Source organism: Zea mays, chromosome 5 (genome assembly GCF_902167145.1).
Source record: "Zea mays cultivar B73 chromosome 5, Zm-B73-REFERENCE-NAM-5.0, whole genome shotgun sequence".
Classification (NCBI taxonomy): Eukaryota; Viridiplantae; Streptophyta; class Magnoliopsida; order Poales; family Poaceae; genus Zea; species Zea mays.
Genome location: NC_050100.1, coordinates 221651287 through 221675065, shown reverse-complemented (window position 1 = coordinate 221675065; position 23779 = coordinate 221651287). Strand labels below are relative to the sequence as shown.

The 23779-nt window shown below is 48.8% G+C and overlaps 1 protein-coding gene across 4 annotated transcripts; it reads left to right on the top strand.

Annotated features, from left to right (window-relative positions):
- Positions 1 to 1658: 1658 nt before the first annotated feature.
- LOC100279118 (uncharacterized) lies at positions 1659 to 6242 on the top strand. 4 transcript variants are annotated; one of them, XM_020553263.3, is made up of 11 exons: positions 1659 to 2013; positions 2128 to 2201; positions 2523 to 2596; positions 2702 to 2811; positions 3231 to 3322; positions 3411 to 3523; positions 4482 to 4601; positions 4692 to 4837; positions 4923 to 5048; positions 5117 to 5176; positions 5284 to 6170. In XM_020553263.3, exons 1-11 carry the CDS (start codon positions 1955 to 1957, stop codon positions 5438 to 5440), a joined length of 1131 nt encoding a protein of 376 aa, XP_020408852.1. In that variant the 5' UTR covers positions 1659 to 1954; the 3' UTR covers positions 5441 to 6170.
- Positions 6243 to 23779: the final 17537 nt, after the last annotated feature.

Genomic DNA, 23779 nt, shown 5'->3' with positions numbered 1-23779 from the left:
CGATCGGTTGATCTGACAATACATTGCATCCATTTAATTGTTGTTCGAAGTAACCTTCTTTTGAGTCATCAGAAAACATATATGTCACATTTTTCTGTGAGATATTAGGCTATATTTTAATACTTTTATTTAATATAAATAACTTTTTCAGATATATATATATAAATATTTTATCGACAATATATATATGTGTATATATACATATTATATTTATGTGTAATAATAATTATTATAAAAGGCCTCTTTTATAAATCTTGTCCTGGGCCTCTAAAATGTCAGGACCGGCACTGGGTGCGGTACCAAGGTACTGGGCCGGATTACCGGGAACAGGAGCGAGCATGCGCGCGGCCTCTTGCCCGTGGCTGGAGGAGGAGGAGGAGCCTGGTCGCGGTCGCTGCTGGTGTTGGGCCGGCCTGGAGTCATCAGATGCAGGTTGCAGGGACAGTAAGTAGCAGTAGACCGAGCGATTAGAGAAAGTCGTACCGTCGGGACGGGGTAATCGGCAAACTACGCTTGGTTCATGGCCATTAGTGGCCAGGCCAAATTTCGGCCACGGTTTGACCAAGCTTGATTTCAAATTAAAATCACAATATACAACAAAAAACTTTATCTTCAACGTGAGAGAATACCAAATTTCCAGCAAAGACAGCCGTCTAACGCTTTGAAAATTTATCTACATACTCCCTCCAATCCATTTTCCTTCAACGTGAGAGAATACCAAATTTCCAGCGATGATCGTCGTCTAACGCAAACGAAAACGCAGTCACGCTCGCGCTGACCGCCAGGCGCACAGCAAAAGCGTGCGTCGTTTCGCACCGTTCCGCCTGCGGCGTGACAGGTGGGAGGCCCGCCCGTCCAGCACACATCTCCACGTAGGTCCCTGTTTCCTAAACCCAATAACTTGAGCTGACAGGTGGATGGTAGATCATCTTTTTTAGGCCCACCTTCCAGGTTGAGAGAGGATGCATGGATTTTAGTTTGCATCTGGGCAGCACAAAAAAAACTTTCCAACTACTGTTGCGCCTAAGAGGAAGTTTAATAATAGAGTCAACTGCTAGTTGTAATCACCTTTGCAGCCTACCATTTAGCTTATTCATGTAGTAGTTAGCTCTTCGATATTAATGCAGAACTTCACTTGTCTCTTCACAAATCTTCTTTGTTCTTGTGTCAAAGATGACTAAAAGTTTACGACCAACATCTCCTCTCTCTCTCCTCTGCCTCAGCATTTAGTCTTATTATACTTTCTCCAAGGAAATGCATGTAACCTTTTAGCTGCATGGAAATGCATGTAAACATTTTTTTTCTTGTTCTTATCCGATCACATGCATGGAAATGCATGTAACCTTTTATCTGCGATACGATACACGAGGGAGAGGAACAGAGCGCATGACAGACGATAGATGAAAAGAGCATAAATTGGTGCTTTATAGGAATAGAGTACCTGAATTTGGATATTGGATACGGTGACAATTTAAGGAGGTAAAATTTACTATCTTTGTTTCCTTATTCATAACCACTGGTTCCGTGGGCCTGCAACTGTGCTTTTTAAAATTTTGGGCCTCACTATGTCGGGCCGCGCTGGCCCAAAAGCCAGGCCGGGTTGGACCCACGCACATGTCATGTCAAGTCCAACAATCCATTGCCGTCTTTTTTGCCCCGGCCCCCGGGAAATAAACGAACACGATTCCATACAGGACCTCACCTCCCTACTCGCGTAGTCATCGTCGTCGTCGTCCTCGTCCTCCCGACGTCTGGTGGTATCGGACTTGCGTGGCGTGGAGGTCCTTCCGAACTTGGGATCGATTTGCTTGTCAGCGCCGAACCCTAGCTTTGCTTCGACGGCACCCACCTACGGTACGCCCGCGGCCCCAAGCAGTCAGGCGACACCGAATAATTTGGTTACAGAGACGAGCGGGTGCGCCGGCGAGAGGGCCCGATTCTCACCGCGCCGGCGATGGCGAGCAGCTCGTCTCCGTCACAGGTCATCTGCGCCTCCTTCAATCAGGACAACAGGTGCGTGCGCTGAGAGTATCTGTCCCGTGGTGACTGGTTGTTACGGTGGCGGGGATGGTGAATTAGGAGCGGGAGGAGCGTTGATTCTAGTTTCTCGGTGTTTGATTATTGCAGCATGTTTTCTGTCGGGACCAAGGATGGGTTCAAGATCTTTGACGCTCGTAATGGGAGGCTCTGCTACGAAAAGAGTGAGATTTTTCTTCAGAGGTTCTTTTTAGATCTTGTGGAAATATCCAATTAGGGTGTATGCAACAATAAAATCAGCACTACGTTGTTACGAGAGTATATGGGATATAAATAGCGTTTTGGAATTCTGAAACGATAATACATTAGGGTCTAGCAGGATCAAGTGAAACAACGCTTACAATTTGTTTCTGAAAGGGCGACAATTGTCATTCTACTGTTCTCGAAAACAAAGAAAGTGGTCATCCTACTGTGGAGAAAGCTATTCTGTAATAGTACTTCTACTATAAGATGCATAGGCTTTATGAACCTCTGCATGTTTGCAGGTCTTGGGGGATTCAACATTGTGGAAATGCTATTTGGCACAAACCTACTTGCCATTGTCGGAACCGGTGAACAGGTACCTCATTATGTAGATTGATTGCCCCTGACTTGTTGAACTTGCATAGGTTAGTCGAGTTAATTTGTTGATTGTCGTGAGCTCAAATTCTTCCCTTTGTTGCAGCCTGCAATGTCTCCTCGTCGTTTGTGCCTGTTCAATACCAAAACAGGAGCATCAAAGAGAGATCTGAACTTTAAGACTTCAATTTTGGCTGTTCGGTTAAGTAGGAAGAGGTTAGCTACTACTTCAATATATTTAGGGAACATATCAGGTGCATATGAGCCTTTGGTGCACATATTATCCACGACTATCAATCTTAGATCTAACGTTTTTCCACACCTCCTTTGTTGTCCTATATATTTTGCAAAGAACATCCTCCATCACTTCCCCTCTACTCCGTGCACGAAGGGGTATGTGTGGGAGGACGTTGGATCTAAAATGGATGGTCACGATTTAATATGTGCATCAGGTGCATCAAAATCACATGTGCACTTGATATGTCAGTTTCTGTTGTGGCTTATACTTATGTTTTGTTAATTGATGCATGCAATCTAGTCCCAGTCAGGATCCACAAATATTGTGCTGTAGTGCTCACTTTAGTTGATGTGTTGATGTGTTCTTTTGAATAGAGTAGTAACCACATTATGTGCAGGCTTGTTGTTGTATTGCAGGATAGGACTTTTGTTTATGATCTAAATAGCACTACTATATTGGACGAAATTGAAACGGTACCCAATACAAAAGGTAAGGATCCTCCTGCTAATATCAAAAGCACTATTGTGTTGTTTTTGCTTGCCATACTTGCTGATAATATTGTAACAATTTAAATTAGGTCTATGCGCATTTGCTCCTAATTCTGAAGAGTGTTATTTGGCTCTCCCAGCAAGCACATCCAAAGGATCTGCTTTAGTATACAAAGCATCAAAACCGGAATTAATATGCCAGGTAATTTGTTGTTCCCTGTGTAATACTTGTATTGACTCCAACAGGTTTAGATCCTTCCCTATTGGCCTATTGTGATTTTCCCACATGCAGCTTGGTAAAGACAACTACTTTATTCTCTAGACTTGTATCTTGGTTGACATGGCTTTGGAAAGCTATTAGAGAGTTCAATGATTATTTAAGATTCCTTGCTCTACTTTCAAACAATAGAAAAAAGCCAATGACTGTGCAAATGATGTCGAGCAATGAGCTTATCTATTTGTGAAGCTAGTAAAATGGTCTGAAGCTTTATTTGACTCTTTTTCATGGTTATTATGGTATGCAATACTTGCAATACACATCTCAGTCACCTTTCAATGTTTAATCTTGCCAATAGTTGGTCATTTTCTTTTTCCTTTTGTCCTCAAAGTAGCAGGAGAGGTGCATACTTTCTTCTAAACAAAAACTCTTTGATTTGGATGGTTGAGAGTTGAGACATCCAGATATAAGCTTACATTCTCAGCATCCCAATTATATGCTCATATCCAATTCCTTCATTAAGAAGTCCTCCAGTGTGAAGTTAATTGTTGATTTCTGGAGTTTGGGTTGCGGCGTAGATTGTATGAGAAGGAGGTGGGTCTGTGGTGAGTTGGAGGCGCCGTCCTGAAGCTGACACCGAGAGTTAGGAAATCGGGGAGCATGAGTGGTTAACTCAATCTCTAGCTTATTATTAATAATAGAGTCTTAATAATAACTGAATGTTAGGATTTTATATCCACAATCCTGACAAACTCAACTCAATCCAATCTAATCCAAACTAGATTCTCCAAAAAGGGCCGGAACCCTCTAATAGACTGGGTGCCTAGCGTGTTCCAGTCCTGAGCCTAGCCACGGGTTCTCTTCCCCCTCCGTTCATATACATTCCCCACCATAACATTCTTCATTCGAAGTTTTCTCACTGTTTTGTGTAATTGACTGACAGATAGATGCTCATCTGGCTCCGTTAGCTGCAATGGTTTTTTCTTTGAACGGCATGTACCTGGCAACGGCTTCTGAAAAGGGTACCATGATTAGGGTGCATCTTGTTGCACAAGCAACCAAGGTGAAACTATACCTTTCTCCTTCAGAACCAATTTGGCTTTGAGCTCTCTACAATTCATCTTATGTCTTTTTGTGTTTTTCCCTTCAACAGTCACATAGCTTTCGGCGAGGAACATACCCATCGACAATCTATTCACTGGCATTTAGTCCCTCTGTTGATCTGCCTGACGTTCTTGTTGCCACAAGTTCATCAGGATCTTTGCACATGTTTTTCCTTGATGCTTCCAGGAACGCAAGGTTCATATCCAGCAAATGCTAGCTATGATTTGCGAGCCATTATTTACAGACATGATTTGATTTGATCACACCCACTTTTTTTCAGGAGACAAGCAAATACATTGTTCAGCTCAGTGATTCCTGGATCTGTAACTGATGCTTTGGATCCAGCTAATCATCATGTTATTCACAATGTTGTCACTGCAGACATCAAGAGGTCCATTCATTATTGGTTGTACTGCCACTCCCTGTACAAACTTCATTATTGTTTTTTTACTAACATCATCCTTTGTCGTGCAGTTGTCTAGCAGTACACAGTGTTGAAAATTCCCAAAATTCTTCCAAATTTCCCTCGCTGAAGTAAGAACAGCAAAACCGTCATCTGTTCATGAGTTTTTTCCTTTTCCTTTTGTTGTGGAAACACCAACTGCTGTACATGTCTAAATTATCCATGCAATGTTTTACAGGACTGTTATTTACATTGTAACACACAATGGATACTTCCGAGAGTATCTGATCGGCACAACCAAGTCAAATGAATCTTCATGGTTGTTGGAGCGTGAATTTAATCTCCTGGATGCTTATTCGGGTAGTCCCAAGCAGAACGAGCTGCACATAGACTGACTTGTAATGCTCGCTCCTCTGACCGGAACCTGAGCATCTCCAACAGAAGTTCTATATTTGAGTCCTTAAAATTAAAATATGACCTGATTTAAAGTGTTTAGGGCTATAAAACTGTTTGTAACTCCAACAATTGAGTTCTATATCATATTATTAGGAAATAAATCATGTTATTTAGGAAATAAAAGATTAAAAATAGTGTAGAAAATGAAGATATGGCTCTAGTAGATGGGGTACTATATTTAAGACCCGGGAGACTGAGCCCTATAACTGTTTGATGAGTTTTTATAAAATAGGACCCCTGTTGGAGTATGTTGGAGTATGTTTCTGGTGTTAGGGTCCTATATTTCAAAATAGGATCCTATTTAGGACTCTTGTTGGAGATGCTCTATAGGTGATTATATCTTGGGCCTTGACTTAACCGGTCATTGGGACTAACTTCAACTGTACATAGTATAGAGGTGTTCATCACTGGTGGGAATCTACATGTTGCGGCTCGTGGCGCGTGTAAATTATCATACAAGTGGACAGCAAGTTTGGTGCAATGCATAAAAAGCTTTCCTAATTTTGAGTACGTTTCACTTTGAGCCAGTTACCCCACCCACCCAGAAAAAAACACCCTTCATCACTTTTGATCATTTTGATCACTTTGAACAAGTGTGTAATTGTTTTACCGTTGTAACAAAAACAAGTCTTGTCTTCTTGCTAATTACGCTTCATCAGATTGTCTTTAGTGAGGACTCCCTTCCATAGGTACCACAAGAAGATTTTATTTTTGAGGGTACTTTTAACTTTTTAACTTTCATAACCGTTTTTTATATTTGGGATCCGTGTCCTTATCATGGTTTCATATAGAGATTTCACCAAGAATTGTTCATTCTAGTTTAAATTCCAATGAAACCTATCTTGCCCATGCGACGAAGAAATATTAGTCAAGCGTGATGAGAGTTCATTCAATACTGCTAATTTGGGACCAAATAAAACTCTTCAATCAAAACTAGGTGGATCAAATTGAAAAGTTTCTGCAGCACTTATGAATTATATAGCCTCGGATACTGATCTTTGAGAGTGCTAATATCCGGTTAGATATCTTCACAAAATCTCACTTTTGATCTGTCTTTAGTAGGGGTGATAACGGGCTCTAAAATTTTCAGTATAAAATTTAAGAATCGGATTGGTTTATAATCAGACTCTATTTCTATTCATTTTTAAACTAAAATTAATTAAAGACTTAAATAAATTGTGAAGAAATATTTAGATCGTGATCTATTACCAATCTAGTCTTTAGTGATAAATATAAGTGTATGTTTAGGCCGGGTTTGATGGGTCGACCCGAAACACGGAAAAAAGCACGGCCTGAGAACAACACAATTCGAAATATTTTAATGCCGGGTCGGGTTTGGGTCGCGGCCCATGAGCGGGCACGAGCACGACCCGTTTAAGGTAGGCACAAAATGGCCCATATAAAGGCACAAAAAAGTTCATATCTATACTTCTATACTATACTTAAAACATCCGTTTCAACGGTCGTTCTGCGTCATTTTTTACAAATAACACCTGACATCTATTTAAAATTAACCTACCGGTCCCCGCATATAGATGACCAAACGACGACCTGGCACGGGCCCGCTAGGCCCGACGCCGCAGGCATGACACACCGGCCTACTGATAGTGCTGGGCCAGCTCGCCGGCCCATTTGGTTAAATCAGCGTAAAATGTTAAAAAATAGTGCAGTATATGGGGTTTGAACCCACACTCTAATAGAAGAAGGGTGAGAGACACTGGACGAAGCTGTCTAACCAGTAAAACATCATGATCAGATGTTTATAATTTTGAATATAAATTGTACATACGTATATATGTTTTTTTAATAAAAAAATAATCGTGTCGGGCTAGCACTACGGGCCGAGGCTACGACCCAAGAACCGCACGACGCTCGTGCCGGGTTGGCCCAGGCACTATTAAATGGGTCGAGCCTCCGACCGACTTGCCAGACACGACCCGTTTGGCCATCTATATCTCCGCACGATAATGATGGTTCTCGCCTCAGTTGCCACCACCTCATTCACCATCCTGCTTATTTTCTCTCTCCCCTTATGCCTCCACCTCCGCACTACCCCATTCTCGGCAGAGAGCACCAGTAACCCCTCACATCTATCTCCCCTCATGCCTCCACCTCCGTACCACCCCATTCTCGACAGAGAGCACCAGTAATCCCTCACATATATTTAAAATTAACCTACTGGTCCCCTCTGCGCAGCCAACCTCGACGTCTCAAACCACACCTGTGCATATAGACGACCAAACGACGACCCGGCACGGGCCCGTTAGGCCATGTTAAAAAGCGGTGCATGAGATGGGGTTTGAACCCTGTCGGCGTTTCGAGACCGGGGGGGTCCCTGGACCGACGAGTAAATTGTCGTCGCGTGCCCCAGCCCAGATGGGTCGGCGCGAGACGGAGCGCGAAGGGGGGAGGCCGCCGGAGGGAGACGAGCGTGAGAGGTGGAAATCCCGCGACCTTCGTGTTTGTCCCGCACCCAGGTCGGGTGCGCTTGCAGTAGGGTGTTACAAGCGTCCACGCGGGAGGGAGCGAGCGGCCTCACGCGAGTGCCGTACCGTCCTTTCCCCGCGCGGCCAACCCTCCGTAAGAGGGCCCTGGTCCTTCCTTTTATAGGCGCAAGGAGAGGATCCAGGTGTACAATGGGGGGTGTAGCAGTGTGCTAACGTGTCTAGCGGAGGAGAGCTAGCGCCCAAAGTACATGCCATCGTGGCAGCCGGAGAGGTTTTGGCACCCGGTTCGTGTGGTGTCGTGGCCGTCGGAGGAGCGCTGGAGCCTGGCGGAAGGACAGCTGTCGGGGCTGTCGAGTCCTCGCTGACGTCCTCTTGCTTCCGTAAGGGGGCTGAGAGCCGCCGTCGTCATAGAGCGTGCGGGGCGCCATCATTACTTGTCTGGCGGAGCGAGCCAGATGGGACGCCGGTCTTGTTCCCCGTAGCCTGAGTCAGCTTGGGGTAGGGTAATGATGGCGCCTCCTGTTGACGTGGTCGGTCCGTGCCCTAGGTTGGGCGATGTGGAGGCTCCTCCGAGGTCGAGGTCGAGTCTGTCTTCCGAGGCCGAGGTCGAGTCCGAGCCCCTGGGTCGGGCGAGGCGGAGACCGTCGGCTGAGGCCAGGGTTGAGTCCGAGCCCTGGGGTCGGGCAAAGCAGAGTTCGTCGTCTTTCGGGGCTGAGCCCGAGTCCGAGCCCTGGGGTCGGGCGAAGCGGAGTTCGTCGTCTTCCGGGGCTGAGCCCGAGTCCGAGCCCTGGGGTCGGGCGAAGCGGAGTTCGTCGTCTTCCGGGGCTGAGCCCGAGTCCGAGCCCTGGGGTCGGGCGAAGCGGAGTTCGTCGTCTTCCGGGGCTGAGCCCGAGTCCGAGCCCTGGGGTCGGGCGAAGCGGAGTTCATCGTCTTCCGGGGCTGAGCCCGAGTCCGAGCCCTGGGGTCGGGCGAAGCGGAGTTTCCTATGGCGCCTGAGGTCGGGCCTGGCTGCTGTCAGCCTCACTCTGTCGAGTGGCACAGCAGTCGGAGCGGCGCAGGCGGCGCTGTCCTCTTGTCAGACCAGTCAGTGGAGCGGCGAAGTGACTGCGATCACTTCGGCTCTGTCGACTGGAGGGCGTGCGTCAGAATAAAGGTGTCAGACCACCTTTGCATTAAATGCTCCTGCGATTTGGTCGGTTAGCGTGGCGATTTGGCCTAGGTTGCTTCTTGGCGAAGACTGGGCCTCGGGCGAGCCGAAGGTGTGCCCGTTGCTGGAGGGGGGCCTCGGGCGAGACGTAGATCCTCCGGGGTCGGCTGCCCTTGCTCGAGGCTGGGCTCGGGCGAGGCGTGATCGCGTCCCTCGAATGGACCGATCCTTGACTTAGTCGCACCCATCAGGCCTTTGCAGCTTTGTGCTGATGGGGGTTACCAGCTGAGAATTAAGAGCCTTGAGGGTACCCCTAATTATGGTCCCCGACAGTAGCCCCCGAGCCTCGAAGGGAGTGTTAATACTCGCTTGGAGGCTTTTGTCGCACTTTTTGCAAGGGGACCAGCCTTTCTCGGTTGCATTTTGTTCCGGTGGGTGCGCGCGAGCGCACCCGCCGGGTGTAGCCCCCGAGGCCTCGGAGGGGTGGTTTGACTCCTCCGAGGTCTTAATGCCTTGCGCAATGCTTCGGCTGGTCTGGTCGTTCCCTCATGCGAGCTGGCCGTAGCCCGGGTGCACGGTCGGGTCCCAAGTTCTCGGGCTGGTATGTTGACGCTGTCAACGGTTTGGCCGGAGCCGGGTTTGCGAGAGCAGTCCCCGAGCCTCTGCACAGGGCGAGAGGACGGTCAAGGACAGACTCGACTTTTTTACATACGCCCCTGCGTCGCCTTTCCGCAAGGAGGAGGGGGGAAAGTGCCATGTTGCCCTCGGAGGGCGCCGAACATGGTGTCTCCGGTGAGCTGCTGGCGGGTAATCCGAGTGGACGCCCGTGCCCCATTTGTTAGGGGTCGGCTAGAGGCCCGGAGGCGCGCTCCAAAAGTATATGCGGGTGATCTGCCGGACCTGGTCCCCTTTCGACGGGGTCCGAGGGCTCGATGCCTCCCTCTGATGGGATTCCGTTACAAGATCGTTCCCGCTGGTCTCGGAAATGTCCTAGGGTACCTCGGGAGCGTAGCCCGAGCCTTGGTTATGTATCGAACGTACCTAGGGTCATCCCTCGCTCTGTGTCTGAGGCGGCTGTGAACCCTTCGAGGGCCAGCCTACGAACCCCTGATCAGTAGTGGGCGCGGAGCCCGAGTGGCCTGAGGCGACCGTTGAACCCTTCTGAGGGGCCGGCCTTCGAACCTCTGACCAATAGTGGGTGCGGAGCCCACGCGCTCTGAGGCGGCTGTTAAACCCCTCCGAGGGGCCAGCCTTTGAACCTCTGATCAGTAGGGAGGCTCGGGGCCTGTTTCCTTCATGGAGAAGGATCCTTTTCGGGGTATCCCCCTTTCCCGGTCCCTGTTGTAAGAGAGAGAAAGAGGAAAAGGAAAAGGATACGAAATCGAATGACGTGGCGTACCTTTTTTGACGCGGTCATTATGGCGAAGGCGAAGCGTCGCTCGCTTCCCCTGCCAGATGCGCCGCCTGCCCCGTCGCGGAGTTAATGCGACGGGGCGAGTGGTTCGCGAGGTGGCCGTTGCACGTGCGTGAGCCGTTCGAGGAACGGAACACGGGTGCGCCGTCTTCACGCCGTGAGAGAGGGTTCTCTTGCTGCCCCTGGATGGGACGTAAGCTTGGCTGACGACGTGACCGCTGCTCCTGCCCGCCTGCCACCGCCATTACTGCCGGCCCATTTTTGGCCGTATTGACCGTCGCGCCTGGCTGGCACTGCTGGGTCGTACGCAGGGTTGCCTCGAGTCGAGGTACTGGTTCCGCAGTCGAGGAGCGTGGTAGTGGTGCGAGCGGTGGTGCAGTTGCTCGCACGTAGCAACCGGCGCGCCGGTTGCATGACGCGTGGGCCTAGGCCTCCATGCTGGGTGCGTTGGAAGTCGGAGGGGCGCGCCCACTTGGCGCGGTTGCATGCTGCCTGCACGGCTGTCCGCCCTTTCACCCGCTGGTCTGGGCGAAAGTGGAGGGACGCTTGTAACCGCTGGGCGGTTGCATGTACCGCGCGCGGCGGTTTGGCTTCTTCTGCCCTGGGCCAGTTTGCATGACGCGTGGGACCCAGCCCCCGCGCCATAGGGGGAGGATCTTGGAGCGTGTTGGAGAAGACTCAGCCCACGACGGCTGGGGACGCAAGTAGGGAGAGTCGCCTTTAAAAGGAGGGTGACCCCCTTGAAAGGCGACCATGTCTTCGCGCTCCCTTATGCATCGTGTCTTTCCACCTTCCGAGCCCCCGGATGGGGGACACCCGCAATCCTTCCGCCTTGTTGTCGGAGGAACGCAACTCCGTGGAAGTTGGTACCTTTTAGCCATCGTTCGGCTTCAAGGATTTTCATCATGCAGCCCGGCTGCACCCCCTCGTCGGCGGTCACCCAAGACGGTGACCTCCAGTTTGATGGCGGGGTAAAGCAAGCCGGGCTGCATCCTCTGCCCCTCCCTCGGCTTCAAGGATTTTCATCATCAGTGCTGGGGAGGGGAGTGTGCCGAGTTGGGGTCGGTCCCTGTGCGGGCGGCGGCCCGCTCCTTCCCTCAGTGATCGGGGGGAAGGGCGTTCGCCGTTCGTGGCGCTGGCAGCTGCCGCGTGCCTGGCTTTCTGACCCGAGTGGCTTCGGAGCCGCTCTTGGCGCCGCCTTCCGCCACGGCAGCTGGAAGAGGTTCTTCCGCCGACGAGATAGCCGGTGCCGCCCACGGACTGACCTCCAACTTCTACGGCCTTCTGCCCGTCCTTGCCTCTCGAGTGAGGGCATGGGCGAGGGCCTCATGGCAGCAGCATCCACCCTGAGGTCATCGCTGCTGCTATTCGGCCCCCCGGAGCAGAAGTCGTCGTCGTCGCTGCTGGAGCGGGCGACGACGAGCCGTTCGTCGGTCTTCTGTTGCTCCGCAGGCCCCCCAATCGTGTGGGGTTGTTCGTACGTGCGGAGGTGGAACCGGAGTTCCATTTGTAATGGAATCTTGAATGCCGGTGTTTTGTTCATTGTGGCTGTCGGGGCCTGAACATGTATGTATTTTCGGCACGGAGCCGTGTTTTTTCCTCATTTCGAGCACTAAGACTCGTCTGTCGGCTAACAGAACCGCTTCACCAAGCGTGAGTCGCCCCGTGCAAAGGTGACGAGTGAGGTATCTGAAAGTCGCCTAGAGGGGGGGTGAATAGGGCGAAACTGAAATTCTCAAAAATAATCACAAGTACAAGCCGGGTTAGCGTTAGAAATATAAACGAGTCCGCGAGAGAGGGTGCAAAACAAATCCTAAGCGAATAAGGAGTGAGACACGTGGATTTGTTTTACCGAGGTTCGGTTCTCGCAAACCTACTCCCCGTTGAGGTGGTCACAAAGACCGGGTCTCTTTCAACCCTTTCCCTCTCTCAAACGGTCCCTCGGACCGAGTGAGCTTTTCTTCTCAATCACTTGGAACACAAAGTTCCCACAAGGACCACCACAAGATTGGTGTCTCTTGCCTCAATTACAAGTGAGTTTGATTGCAAGAAAGAATGAGAAAGAAAGCAAGCAATCCAAGTGCAAGAGCTCAAAAGAACACGACAAATCACTCTCACTAGTCACTAATGTTTTTGTGGATGTGGGAGAGGATTTGATCACTTGGATGTGTCTTGTATTGAATGCCTAGCTCTTGTAAGTGGTTGGAAGTGTGAAAACTTGGATGACTTGAATGTGGGGTGGTTGGGGGTATTTATAGCCCCAACCACCAAACTAGCCGTTTGGTGGGGCTGTCTGTCGCATGGTGCACCGGACAGTCCGGTGCACACTGGACATGTCCGGTGCGCCAGCCACGTCACCAAAGCCGTTGGGTTCCGACCGTTGGAGCACTGTCTTCTGGGCCCGCCTGGATGTCCGGTGGCACACCGGACATGTACTGTAGAGTGTCCGGTGCGCCAGCATGGGCGTGCCTGACTTCTGCGCGCGCTGGCGCGCATTCAATGCGCTGCAGGTAGCCGTTGGCGCCGAAGTATCCGTTGCTTCGATGTCACACCGGACAGTCCGGTGTACACCGGACATGTCCGGTGAATTATAGCGGACTAGCCGTTGCGAATTCCCGAAGCTGGCGAGTTCTAGAGCCGCTCTTCCTTGGAGCACCGGACACTGTCCGGTGTACACCAGACAGTCCGGTGAATTATAGCGAAGCGCCTCTGGATTTTCCTGAAGGTGACGAGTTCGACTTGGAGTCCTCTGGTGCATCGGACACTGTCCGGTGGTGCACCGGACACTGTCCGGTGCGCCAGACCAAAGGTGCCTTCGGTTGTCCCTTTGCTCTTTTGTTGAACCCAATACTTGGTCTTTTTATTGGCTAAGTGTGAACCTTTGACACCTGTATAACTTATATACTCGAGCAAACTAGTTAGTCCAATTATTTGTGTTGGGCAATTCAACCACCAAAATCATTTAGGAAATAGGTGTAAGCCTAATTCCCTTTCAATCTCCCCCTTTTTGGTGATTGATGACAACACAAACCAAAGCAAATATAGAAGTGCATAATTGAACTAGTTTGCATAATGTAAGTGCAACGGTTGCTTGGAATTGAGCCAATATAAATACTTATAATGCATGGATTGTTTCTTCATTTTTAACATTTTGGACCACGCTTTGCACCACATGTTTTGTTTTTGCAAATTCTTTTGTAAATCCTTTTCAAAGTTCTTTTGCAAATAGTCAAAGGTAAATGAATAAGATTTTGCAAAGCATCTTCAAAATTTTCTCCCCCTGTTTCAAATGCTTTTCCTTTGACTAAACAAAACTCCCCCTTAATGAAATCCTCCTCTTAGTGTTCAAGAGGGTTTTGATATTAATTTTGAAGAATTTGAAATTATATCACAAGTAAGATACCGATTTGAAAATACTCTTTGAAAAACTAAAATTTGAGAAATTGGTGGTGGCGCGGTCCTTTTGCTTTGGGCTCATACTCTCTCCCCCTTTGGCATGAATCGCCAAAAACGGAATCATTAGAGCCCTTGAATTACTTTCTTCCCCTTTGGTCATAAATAAATGAGTGAGGATTGTACCAAAGACGAAGTCCTTTTGCTTTGAACTCTCCCCCAAAAGATGGAGAGATGCGCGGAGCATCGGCGAGGAATGAGTTACGGAGCATATGAAAGAGACATGATCAAAGGTATATAGAAGAGCTATGTGTGCAAATCAACAAAAGAAGTTCCTAGAATCAAGAATATTTAGCTCATGCCTAAGTTTGTTAAAAGTTTGTTCATCAAGAGGCTTGGTAAAGATATCGGCTAATTGATCTTTAGTATTAATGTAAGAAATCTCGATATCTCCCTTTTGTTGGTGATCCCTTAAAAAGTGATACCGAATGGCTATGTGTTTAGTGCGGCTATGCTCAACGGGATTATCCGCCATGCGGATTGCACTCTCATTATCACATAGAAGAGGAACTTTGGTTAGTTTGTAACCGTAGTCCCTAAGGGTTTGCCTCATCCAAAGTAGTTGCGCGCAACAATGTCCTGCAACAATGTACTCGACCTCGGCGGTAGAAAGAGCTACGAAATTTTGCTTCTTTGAAGCCCAAGACACCAAGGATCTTCCCAAGAACCGGCAAGTCCCCGATGTGCTCTTTCTATCAATTTTACAACCCGCCCAATCGGCATCCAAATAACCAATCAAATCAAATGTGGACCCCCTAGGATACCAAAGCCCAAACTTAGGAGTATAAACTAAATATCTCAAGATTCGTTTTACGGCCGTAAGGTGAGCTTCCTTAGGGTCGGCTTGGAATCTTGCACACATGCATACAGAAAGCATAATATCCGGTCGAGATGCACATAAATATAGCAAAGAGCCTATCATCGACCAGTATACCTTTTGATCGACGGATTTACCTCCCTCGTCGAGGCCGAGATGCCCATTGGTTCCCATGGGTGTCTTGATGGGTTTGGCATCCTTCATCCCAAACTTGCTTAGAATATCTTGAGTATACTTTGTTTGGCTTAGGAAGGTGCCCTCTTGGAGTTGCTTTACTTGAAATCCTAAGAAGTACTTCAACTCCCCCATCATAGACATCTCAAATTTTTGTGTCATGATCCTACTAAATTCTTCACATGTAGACTCGTTAGTAGACCCAAATATAATATCATCAACATAAATTTGGCATACAAACAAGTCATTTCCAAGAGTTTTAGTGAATAAAGTAGGATCGACCTTTCCGACTTTGAAGCCATTAGTGAGAAGGAAATCTCTAAGGCATTCATACCATGCTCTTGGGGCTTGCTTGAGCCCATAAAGTGCCTTAGAGAGTTTATAAACATGGTTAGGGTACTCACTATCTTCAAAGCCGGGAGGTTGCTCAACATAGACCTCTTCCTTGATTGGTCCATTGAGGAAGGCACTCTTCACGTCCATTTGGTAAAGCTTGAAGCCATGGTAAGTAGCATAGGCTAATAATATTCGAATTGACTCAAGCCTAGCTACGGGTGCATAGGTTTCACCGAAATCCAAACCTTCGACTTGGGAGTATCCTTTGGCCACAAGTCGAGCTTTATTCCTTGTCACCACACCATGCTCATCTTGCTTGTTGCGGAAGACCCATTTGGTTCCTACAACATTTTGATTAGGACGTGGAACTAAATGCCATACCTCATTCCGAGTGAAGTTGTTGAGCTCCTCTTGCATCGCCACCACCCAATCCGAATCTTGAAGTGCTTCCTCTATCCTGTGTGGCTCAATAGATGAAACAAAAGAGTAATGCTCACACAAATGTGCAACACGAGATCTAGTGGTTACCCCCTTATGAATGTCGCCGAGGATGGTGTCGACGGGGTGATCTCGTTGGATTCCTTGGTGGACTCTTGGGTGTGGCGGCCTTTGTTCTTCATCCTCCTTGTCTTGATCATTTGCATCTCCCCCTTGATCATTGCCGTCATCTTGAGGTGGCTCATTTGCTTGATCTTCTACTTCATCGACTTGAGCTTCATCCTCATTTTGAGTCAGTGGAGATGCTTGCGTGGAGGAGGATGGTTGATCTTGTGCATTTGGAGGCTCTTCGGATTCCTTAGGACACACATCCCCAATGGACATGTTCCTTAGCGCGATGCACTGAGCCTCTTCAATACCTATCTCATCAAGATCAACTTGCTCTACTTGAGAGCCGTTAGTCTCATCAAACACAACGTCACAAGAAACTTCAACTTGTCCGGAGGACTTGTTAAAGACTCTATATGCCCTTGTGTTTGAATCATATCCTAGTAAAAAGCCTTTTACAGTCTTAGGTGCAAATTTAGATTTTCTACCTCTTTTAATAAGTATAAAACATTTGCTACCAAAGACTCTAAAATATAAAATGTTGGGCTTTTTACCGGTTAGGAGTTCATAAGATGTCTTCTTGAGGATTCGGTGTAGATATAACCGGTTGATGGCGTAGCAGGCGGTGTTGACCGCCTCGGCCCAAAACCGATCCGAAGTCTTGTATTCATCAAGCATGGTTCTTGCCATGTCCAATAGAGTTCTATTCTTCCTCTCCACTACACCATTTTGTTGTGACGTGTAGGGAGAAGAGAACTCATGCTTGATGCCCTCCTCCTCAAGAAAGCCTTCAATTTGTGAGTTCTTGAACTCTGTCCCGTTGTCGCTTCTAATTTTCTTGATCCTTAAGCCGAACTCGTTTTGAGCCCGTCTCAAGAATCCCTTTAAGGTCTCTTGGGTATGAGATTTTTCCTGCAAAAAGAACACCCAAGTGAAGCGAGAATAATCATCCACAATAACTAGACAGTACTTACTCCCGCCGACGCTTATGTAAGCAATCGGGCCGAATAGGTCCATGTGTAGGAGCTCCAGCGGCCTGTCAGTCGTCATGATGTTCTTATGTGGATGATGGGCACCAACTTGCTTCCCTGCTTGGCATGCGCTACAAATCCTGTCTTTCTCAAAATGAACATTTGTTAGTCCTAAAATGTGCTCTCCCTTTAGAAGCTTGTGAAGATTCTTCATCCCAACATGGGCTAGTCGGCGGTGCCAGAGGCAACCCATGTTAGTCTTAGCAATTAAGCATGTGTCGAGTTCAGCTCTATCAAAATCTACCGAGTATAGCTGACCCTCTAACACACCCTTAAATGCTATTGAATCATCACTTCTTCTAAAGACAGTGACACCTACATCAGTAAATAGACAGTTGTAGCCCATTTGACATAATTGAGAAACAGAAAGCAAATTGTAATCTAAAGAATCTATAAGAAAACATTGGAAATGGAATGGTCAGGTGATATAGCAATTTTACCCAATCCTTTGACCAAACCTTGATTTCCATCCCCGAATGTGATAGCTCGTTGCGGATCTTGGTTTTTCTCGTAGGAGGAGAACATCTTCTTCTCCCCTGTCATGTGGTTTGTGCACCCGCTGTCGATAATCCAACTTGATCCCCCGGATGCATAAACCTACAAAACAAGTTTAGTTCTTGACTTTAGATACCCAAATGGTTTTGGGTCCTTTGGCATTAGAAACAAGAACTTTGGGTACCCAAACACAAGTCTTTGACCCCTTGTGCTTGCCCCCAACATATTTGGCAACTACCTTGCCGGATTTGTTAGTCAAAACATAAGATGCATCAAAAGTTTTAAATGAAAAGTTATGTTCATTTGATGCACTAGGAGTTTTCTTCTTAGGCAACTTGGCACGGGTTGGTTGCCTAGAGCTAGATGTCTCACCCTTATACATGAAAGCATGGTTAGGGCCAGAGTGAGACTTCCTAGAGTGAATTCTCCTAATTTTGTCCTCGGGATAACCGACAGGGTATAAAATGTAACCCTCGTTATCCTGAGGCATGGGAGCCTTGCCCTTAACAAAGTTGGACAATTTCTTAGGAGGGGCACTAAGTTTGACATTGCCTCCCTGTTGGAAGCCAATGCCATCCTTGATGCCAGGGCGTCTCCCACTATAGAGCATACTTCTAGCAAATTTAAATTTTTCATTTTCTAAGTTATGCTCGGCAATTTTAGCATCTAATTTTGCTATATGATCATTTTGTTGTTTAATTAAAGCCATGTGATCATGTATATCATCAATGTTAATATCTCTACATCTAGTACAAATAGAAGTGTGCTCAACGGTAGATGTAGAGGGTTTGCAAGATTTTAATTCTACAACCTTAGCATGCAATATATCATTATTAGTTCTAAGGTCGGAAATAGTAGCATTGCAAACATCAAAATCTTTAGCCTTAGCAATTAATTTTTCATTTTCATTCCTAAGGCTAACAAGAGATAAGTTCAATTCTTCAATCTTAGCAAGCAAATTATCATTATCATTCCTAAGATTGGGAATTGAAACATCACAAGCAATAGAATCAACCTTAGCTAACAAATTAGAATTCTCATTTCTAAGGTTGTCTATAGTCTCATGGCAAGTGCTTAGCTCACTAGATAATTTTTCACATTTTTCTACTTCTAGAGCATAAGCATTTTTAACCTTAACATGCTTCTTATTTTCTTTAATAAGGAAGTCCTCTTGGGTGTCCAAGAGATCATCCTTTTCATGAATGGCACTAATCAATTCATTAAGTTTCTCTTTTTGTTGCATGTTGAGGTTGGCAAAAAGAGTGCGCAAGTTATCTTCCTCATCACTAGCATTTTCATCACTAGAGGATTCATATCTAGTGGAGGTTTTAGATTTAACCTTCTTCTTTTTGCCGTCCTTTGCCATGAGGCACTTGTGGCCGACGTTGGGGGAAGAGAAGTCCCTTGGTGACGGCGATGTTGGCGGCATCCTCGTCGGAGGAGGAGTCGCTAGAGCTTTCGTCGGAGTCCCACTCCCGACAAACATGGGCATCGCCGCCCTTCTTCTTATAGTACCTCTTCTTCTCCTTTCTTCTCCCCTTCTTGTCATCGCCCCTGTCACTGTCACTAGAAATAGGACATTTAGCTATAAAGTGACCGGGCTCACCACACTTGTAGCAAACCTTCTTGGAGCGGGGCTTGTAATCCTTCCCCCTCCTTTGTTTGAGGATTTGGCGAAAGCTTTTGATGACAAGCGCCATCTCCTCGTTGTCGAGCTTGGAGGCGTCGATTGGTTGTCTACTTGGTGTAGACTCCTCCTTCTTCTCCTCTGTTGCCTTGAATGCAACCGGTTGAGCTTCGGACGTGGAGGGGCCGTCAAGCTCGTTGATCTTCCGTGAGCCCTTGATCATAAATTCAAAGCTCACAAAATTCCCGATTACTTCCTCGGGAGTCATTAGTGTATATCTTGGGTTGCCACGAATTAATTGAACTTGAGTAGGTTTAAGGAAAATAAGAGATCTTAGAATAACCTTAACCACCTCGTGGTCATCCCACTTCTTGCTCCCGAGGTTGCGCACTTGATTCACCAAGGTCTTGAGCCGGTTGTACATATCTTGTGGCTCCTCCCCTTGGTGTAGACGGAAGCGACCGAGCTCCCCCTCGACCGTTTCCCGCTTGGTGATCTTGGTGAGTTCATCACCCTCGTGCGCGGTTTTGAGCACGTCCCAAACTTCCTTGGCGCTCTTCAATCCTTGCACCTTGTTGTACTCCTCCCTACTTAGAGAGGCGAGGAGTATTGTTGTGGCTTGGGAGTTGAAGTGCTCGATTTGGGCCACCTCGTCCTCATCATAATCCTCATCCCCTACGGATGGTACATGTGCTCCAAACTCAACAACATTCCATATACTTTTGTGGAGTGAGGTTAGATGAAATTTCATTAAATCACTCCACCTAGCATAATCTTCACCGTCAAAGGTTGGCGGTTTGCCTAATGGAACGGAAAGTAATGGAGTATGTCTAGAGGTACGAGGATAATGTAAGGGGATCTTACTAAACTTCTTGCGCTCATGGCGCTTAGAAGTTATGGAGGGCGCGTCGAAGCCAGAGGTAGATGGCGATGAAGTGTCGGTCTCGTAGTAGACCACCTTCCTCATCTTCTTTATCTTGTCGCCACTCCGATGCGACTTGTGAGAAGAAGTCTTCTTCTCCTTCTTCTTCTCCCTCTTCTTTTCCTTGTTGCGGGACTCTTCCGATGAAGCCTTCCTGTGGCTTGTAGTGGGCTTGTCGTCGGTCTCCATCTCCTTCTTGGCGAGTTCTCCCGACATCACTTCGAGCGGTTAGGCTCTAATGAAGCACCGGGCTCTGATACCAATTGAAAGTCGCCTAGAGGGGGGGTGAATAGGGCGAAACTGAAATTCTCAAAAATAATCACAACTACAAGCCGGGTTAGCGTTAGAAATATAAACGAGTCCGCGAGAGAGGGTGCAAAACAAATCGTAAGCGAATAAGGAGTGAGACACGTGGATTTGTTTTACCGAGGTTCGGTTCTCGCAAACCTACTCCCCGTTGAGGTGGTCACAAAGACCGGGTCTCTTTCAACCCTTTCCCTCTCTCAAACGGTCCCTCGGACCGAGTGAGCTTTTCTTCTCAATCACTTGGAACACAAAGTTCCCACAAGGACCACCACAAGATTGGTGTCTCTTGCCTCAATTACAAGTGAGTTTGATTGCAAGAAAGAATGAGAAAGAAAGCAAGCGATCCAAGCGCAAGAGCTCAAAAGAACACAGCAAATCACTCTCACTAGTCGCTAATGTTTTTGTGGATGTGGGAGAGGATTTGATCACTTGGATGTGTCTTGTATTGAATGCCTAGCTCTTGTAAGTGGTTGGAAGTGTGAAAACTTGGATGACTTGAATGTGGGGTGGTTGGGGGTATTTATAGCCCCAACCACCAAACTAGCCGTTTGGTGGGGCTGTCTGTCGCATGGTGCACCGGACAGTCCGGTGCACACCGGACATGCCCGGTGCGCCAGCCACGTCACCAAAGCCGTTGGGTTCCGACCGTTGGAGCACTGTCTTCTGGGCCCGCCTGGATGTCCGGTGGCGCACCGGACATGCAGGTAGCCGTTGGAGCCGAAGTATCCGTTGCTTCGATGTCACACCGGACAGTTCGGTGTACACCGGACATGTCCGGTGAATTATAGCGGATTAGCCGTTGCGAATTCCCGAAGCTGGCGAGTTCCAGAGCCGCTCTTCCTTGGAGCACCGGACACTGTCCGGTGTACACCGGACAGTCCGGTGAATTATAGCGAAGCGCCTCTGGATTTTCCCTAAGGTGACGAGTTCGACTTGGAGTCCTCTGGTGCACTGGACACTGTCCGGTGGCACACCGGACAGTCCGGTGCGCCAGACCAGAGGTGCCTTCGGTTGTCCCTTTGCTCTTTTGTTGAACCAAATACTTGGTCTTTTTATTGGCTAAGTGTGAACCTTTGACACCTGTATAACTTATATACTCGAGCAAACTAGTTAGTCCAATTATTTGTGTTGGGCAATTCAACCACCAAAATCATTTAGGAAATAGGTGTAAGCCTAATTCCCTTTCAGTATCCGTATCCCGGAGGCGTAGGAGTCCCTCGGCTCGGTCGGCCTTGCTGTCCGAGGCTTCTCTTGCTTAGTTAAAGGAACCCCTCGGCCGCTCTTCGATGAGCCGAAGCCGGGGGTAGCGGTGTCAGCTCGAACAGAGGCAGAGTTGGCTCGAAAAGAAGACTTGGTCGGCCAGAGCCTGGCCGGGTCGTCCACTGACGGGACTGACGCCAGAATTGAGTTGCCGAGGCCTCGGGCCGGGCTGATGTCTTCGGGGGACAGCTGGCCGAGGCCTCGGGGTGACCGGCCGAGCCGTCTGCTCGAGCCGGATTCCTGGAGAAGACCCTGGCGGTGATGGCCTGGGAGTGGTGATGATGTCGTCCTTCAGAGTGGAGATCCTCGGACCGCGTCGCCGTCCGAGGCTAGGTCGGACCTCGTCGAAGGTGTAGTTGACGCCGAGGGTGCTGCTGCTCCCTTCAACTGTCAAGATCCGAGCCTGTAGGGTCGGATTATCTTGTAGTGTGTGTTTTCTGCGGCCGCCGAGGCCCAAACACACCATCGTCGTGTTGTAAAGCTGCGTTTCTTTTCCCCTTGTTTCGAGTATCTGGACTTTTTCGTCGGTAACAGAATTGTCTGTGCGAGCGAGAGTTGCTTTTCACGGAAGGCGATGAGTGAGGTATCCGTATCCCGGAGGCGTAGGAATCCCTCGGCTCGGTCGGCCTTGCTGCTTACGCGCACTCTTGCCCGTTCATAGGGTTCTGTCACCGACGCAGTCAAGAAGGCCCGAAGAATCGCTTCGGCAGAGGAGCTTTCGAGCGCGAAGACTTGTTCGGTTCGCGGAATCACTTATCCGAACGTGAGTTACTTATCGTAGAAGGAGATGAGTGAGGTATCCGTATCCCGGAGGCGTAGGAGTCCCTCGGCTCGGTCAGCCTTGGCTGCTTACGTGTACTCCGTCGTTTTCAGGATCCACTTTCGAAGTAGTCGAAAAGCACGAAAGACATTCTGGCAGAAAGGACCTTTTTTCGAGGAAAATTTCGACGCAGAGGGGGTTCCCTCCTTTTAGCCCCCGAGGGAGGGTCGGGCTTTGCCGAGGCAAGGCTGACCCTTCCTTGATGACTAAACTTTGCGTGGGAACGAGGTATACGAACAACTTGAAAGCATCTTAAGAGTAGAAGCGACGTAGCTGTTGGATGTTCCAAGCGTTGCTGTAGACCTCGCCCTGACTGTTGGCCAGCTTGTATGTTCCGGGCTTCAGAACTTTGGCGATGACGAACGGCCCTTCCCAGGGAGGCGTGAGCTTATGCCGCCCTCGGGCGTCTTGTCGCAACCGAAGCACCAGGTCGCCCACCTGGAGGTCTCGGGACCGAACCCCTCGGGCGTGGTAGCGCCGCAGGGACTGCTGGTACCGCACCGAGTGTAGTAAGGCCATGTCCCGAGCCTCTTCCAGCTGGTCCAATGAGTCTTCTCGACTAGCTTGATTGCTTTGGTGGGCGTAGGCCCTCGTCCTCGGGGAACCGTATTCTAAGTCTGTGGGCAAGATGGCCTCGGCCCCATAGACTAGAAAGAACAGCGTGAAGCCCGTGGCTCGGCTCGGCGTTGTCCTCAGACTCCAGACCACCGAGGGGAGTTCCTTCATCCATTGCTTGCCGAACTTGTTGAGGTCGTTGTAGATCCGAGGCTTGAGTCCTTGTAGAATCATGTCGTTGGCACGCTCTACTTGCCCATTCGTCATGGGGTGAGCCACGGCGGCCCAGTCCACCCGGATGTGGTGATCCTCGCAGAAGTCCAGGAACTTTCTGCCAGTGAACTGGGTGCCGTTGTCGGTGATGATGGAGTTCGGGACCCCAAAGCGATGGATGATGTTGGTGAAGAACGCCACCGCCTGTTCGGACCTGATGCTGTTTAGGGGTCGGACCTCGATCCACTTGGAGAATTTGTCGATGGCGACCAACAGGTGCGTATAGCCCCCGGGTGCCTTCTGCAAGGGGACGACGAGGTCCAGACCCCACACAGCAAAAGGCCAGGTGATGGGTATCGTCTGCAGGGCCTGAGCGGGCAGGTGGGTCTGCCTTGCGTAGAACTGACACCCTTCACAGGTGCGGACAATTCTAGTGGCGTCGGCCACCGCCGTCGGCCAGTAGAAACCTTGTCAGAAGGCGTTTCCGACAAGGGCTCGAGGTGCTGCGTGATGGCCACAAGCCCCCGAGTGTATCTCTTGTAGGAGCTCCTGGCCGGCGATGGAAATGCATCGCTGGAGGATGCCTGAGGGGCTGCGGTGGTAGAGTTCCTTCCCGTCCCCCAGCAAGACAAACGACTTGGCGCGCTACGCCAACCACCGAGCTTCGGCTCGGTCGAGGGGTAGCTCTCCTCGGTGGAGATATTGCAGGTACGGG

Excerpts from the sequence above, each read along its gene's own strand:
- LOC100279118 (XM_020553263.3), top strand. The coding sequence starts at position 1,955 with ATGGCGAGCAGCTCGTCTCCGTCACAGGTCATCTGCGCCTCCTTCAAT. Across the intron at positions 2,812-3,230 it reads GTTCGGTTAAGTAGGAAGAG|GCTTGTTGTTGTATTGCAGG; the intron begins GTTAGCTACTAC and ends CATTATGTGCAG. Across the intron at positions 4,838-4,922 it reads GATGCTTCCAGGAACGCAAG|GAGACAAGCAAATACATTGT; the intron begins GTTCATATCCAG and ends ACTTTTTTTCAG.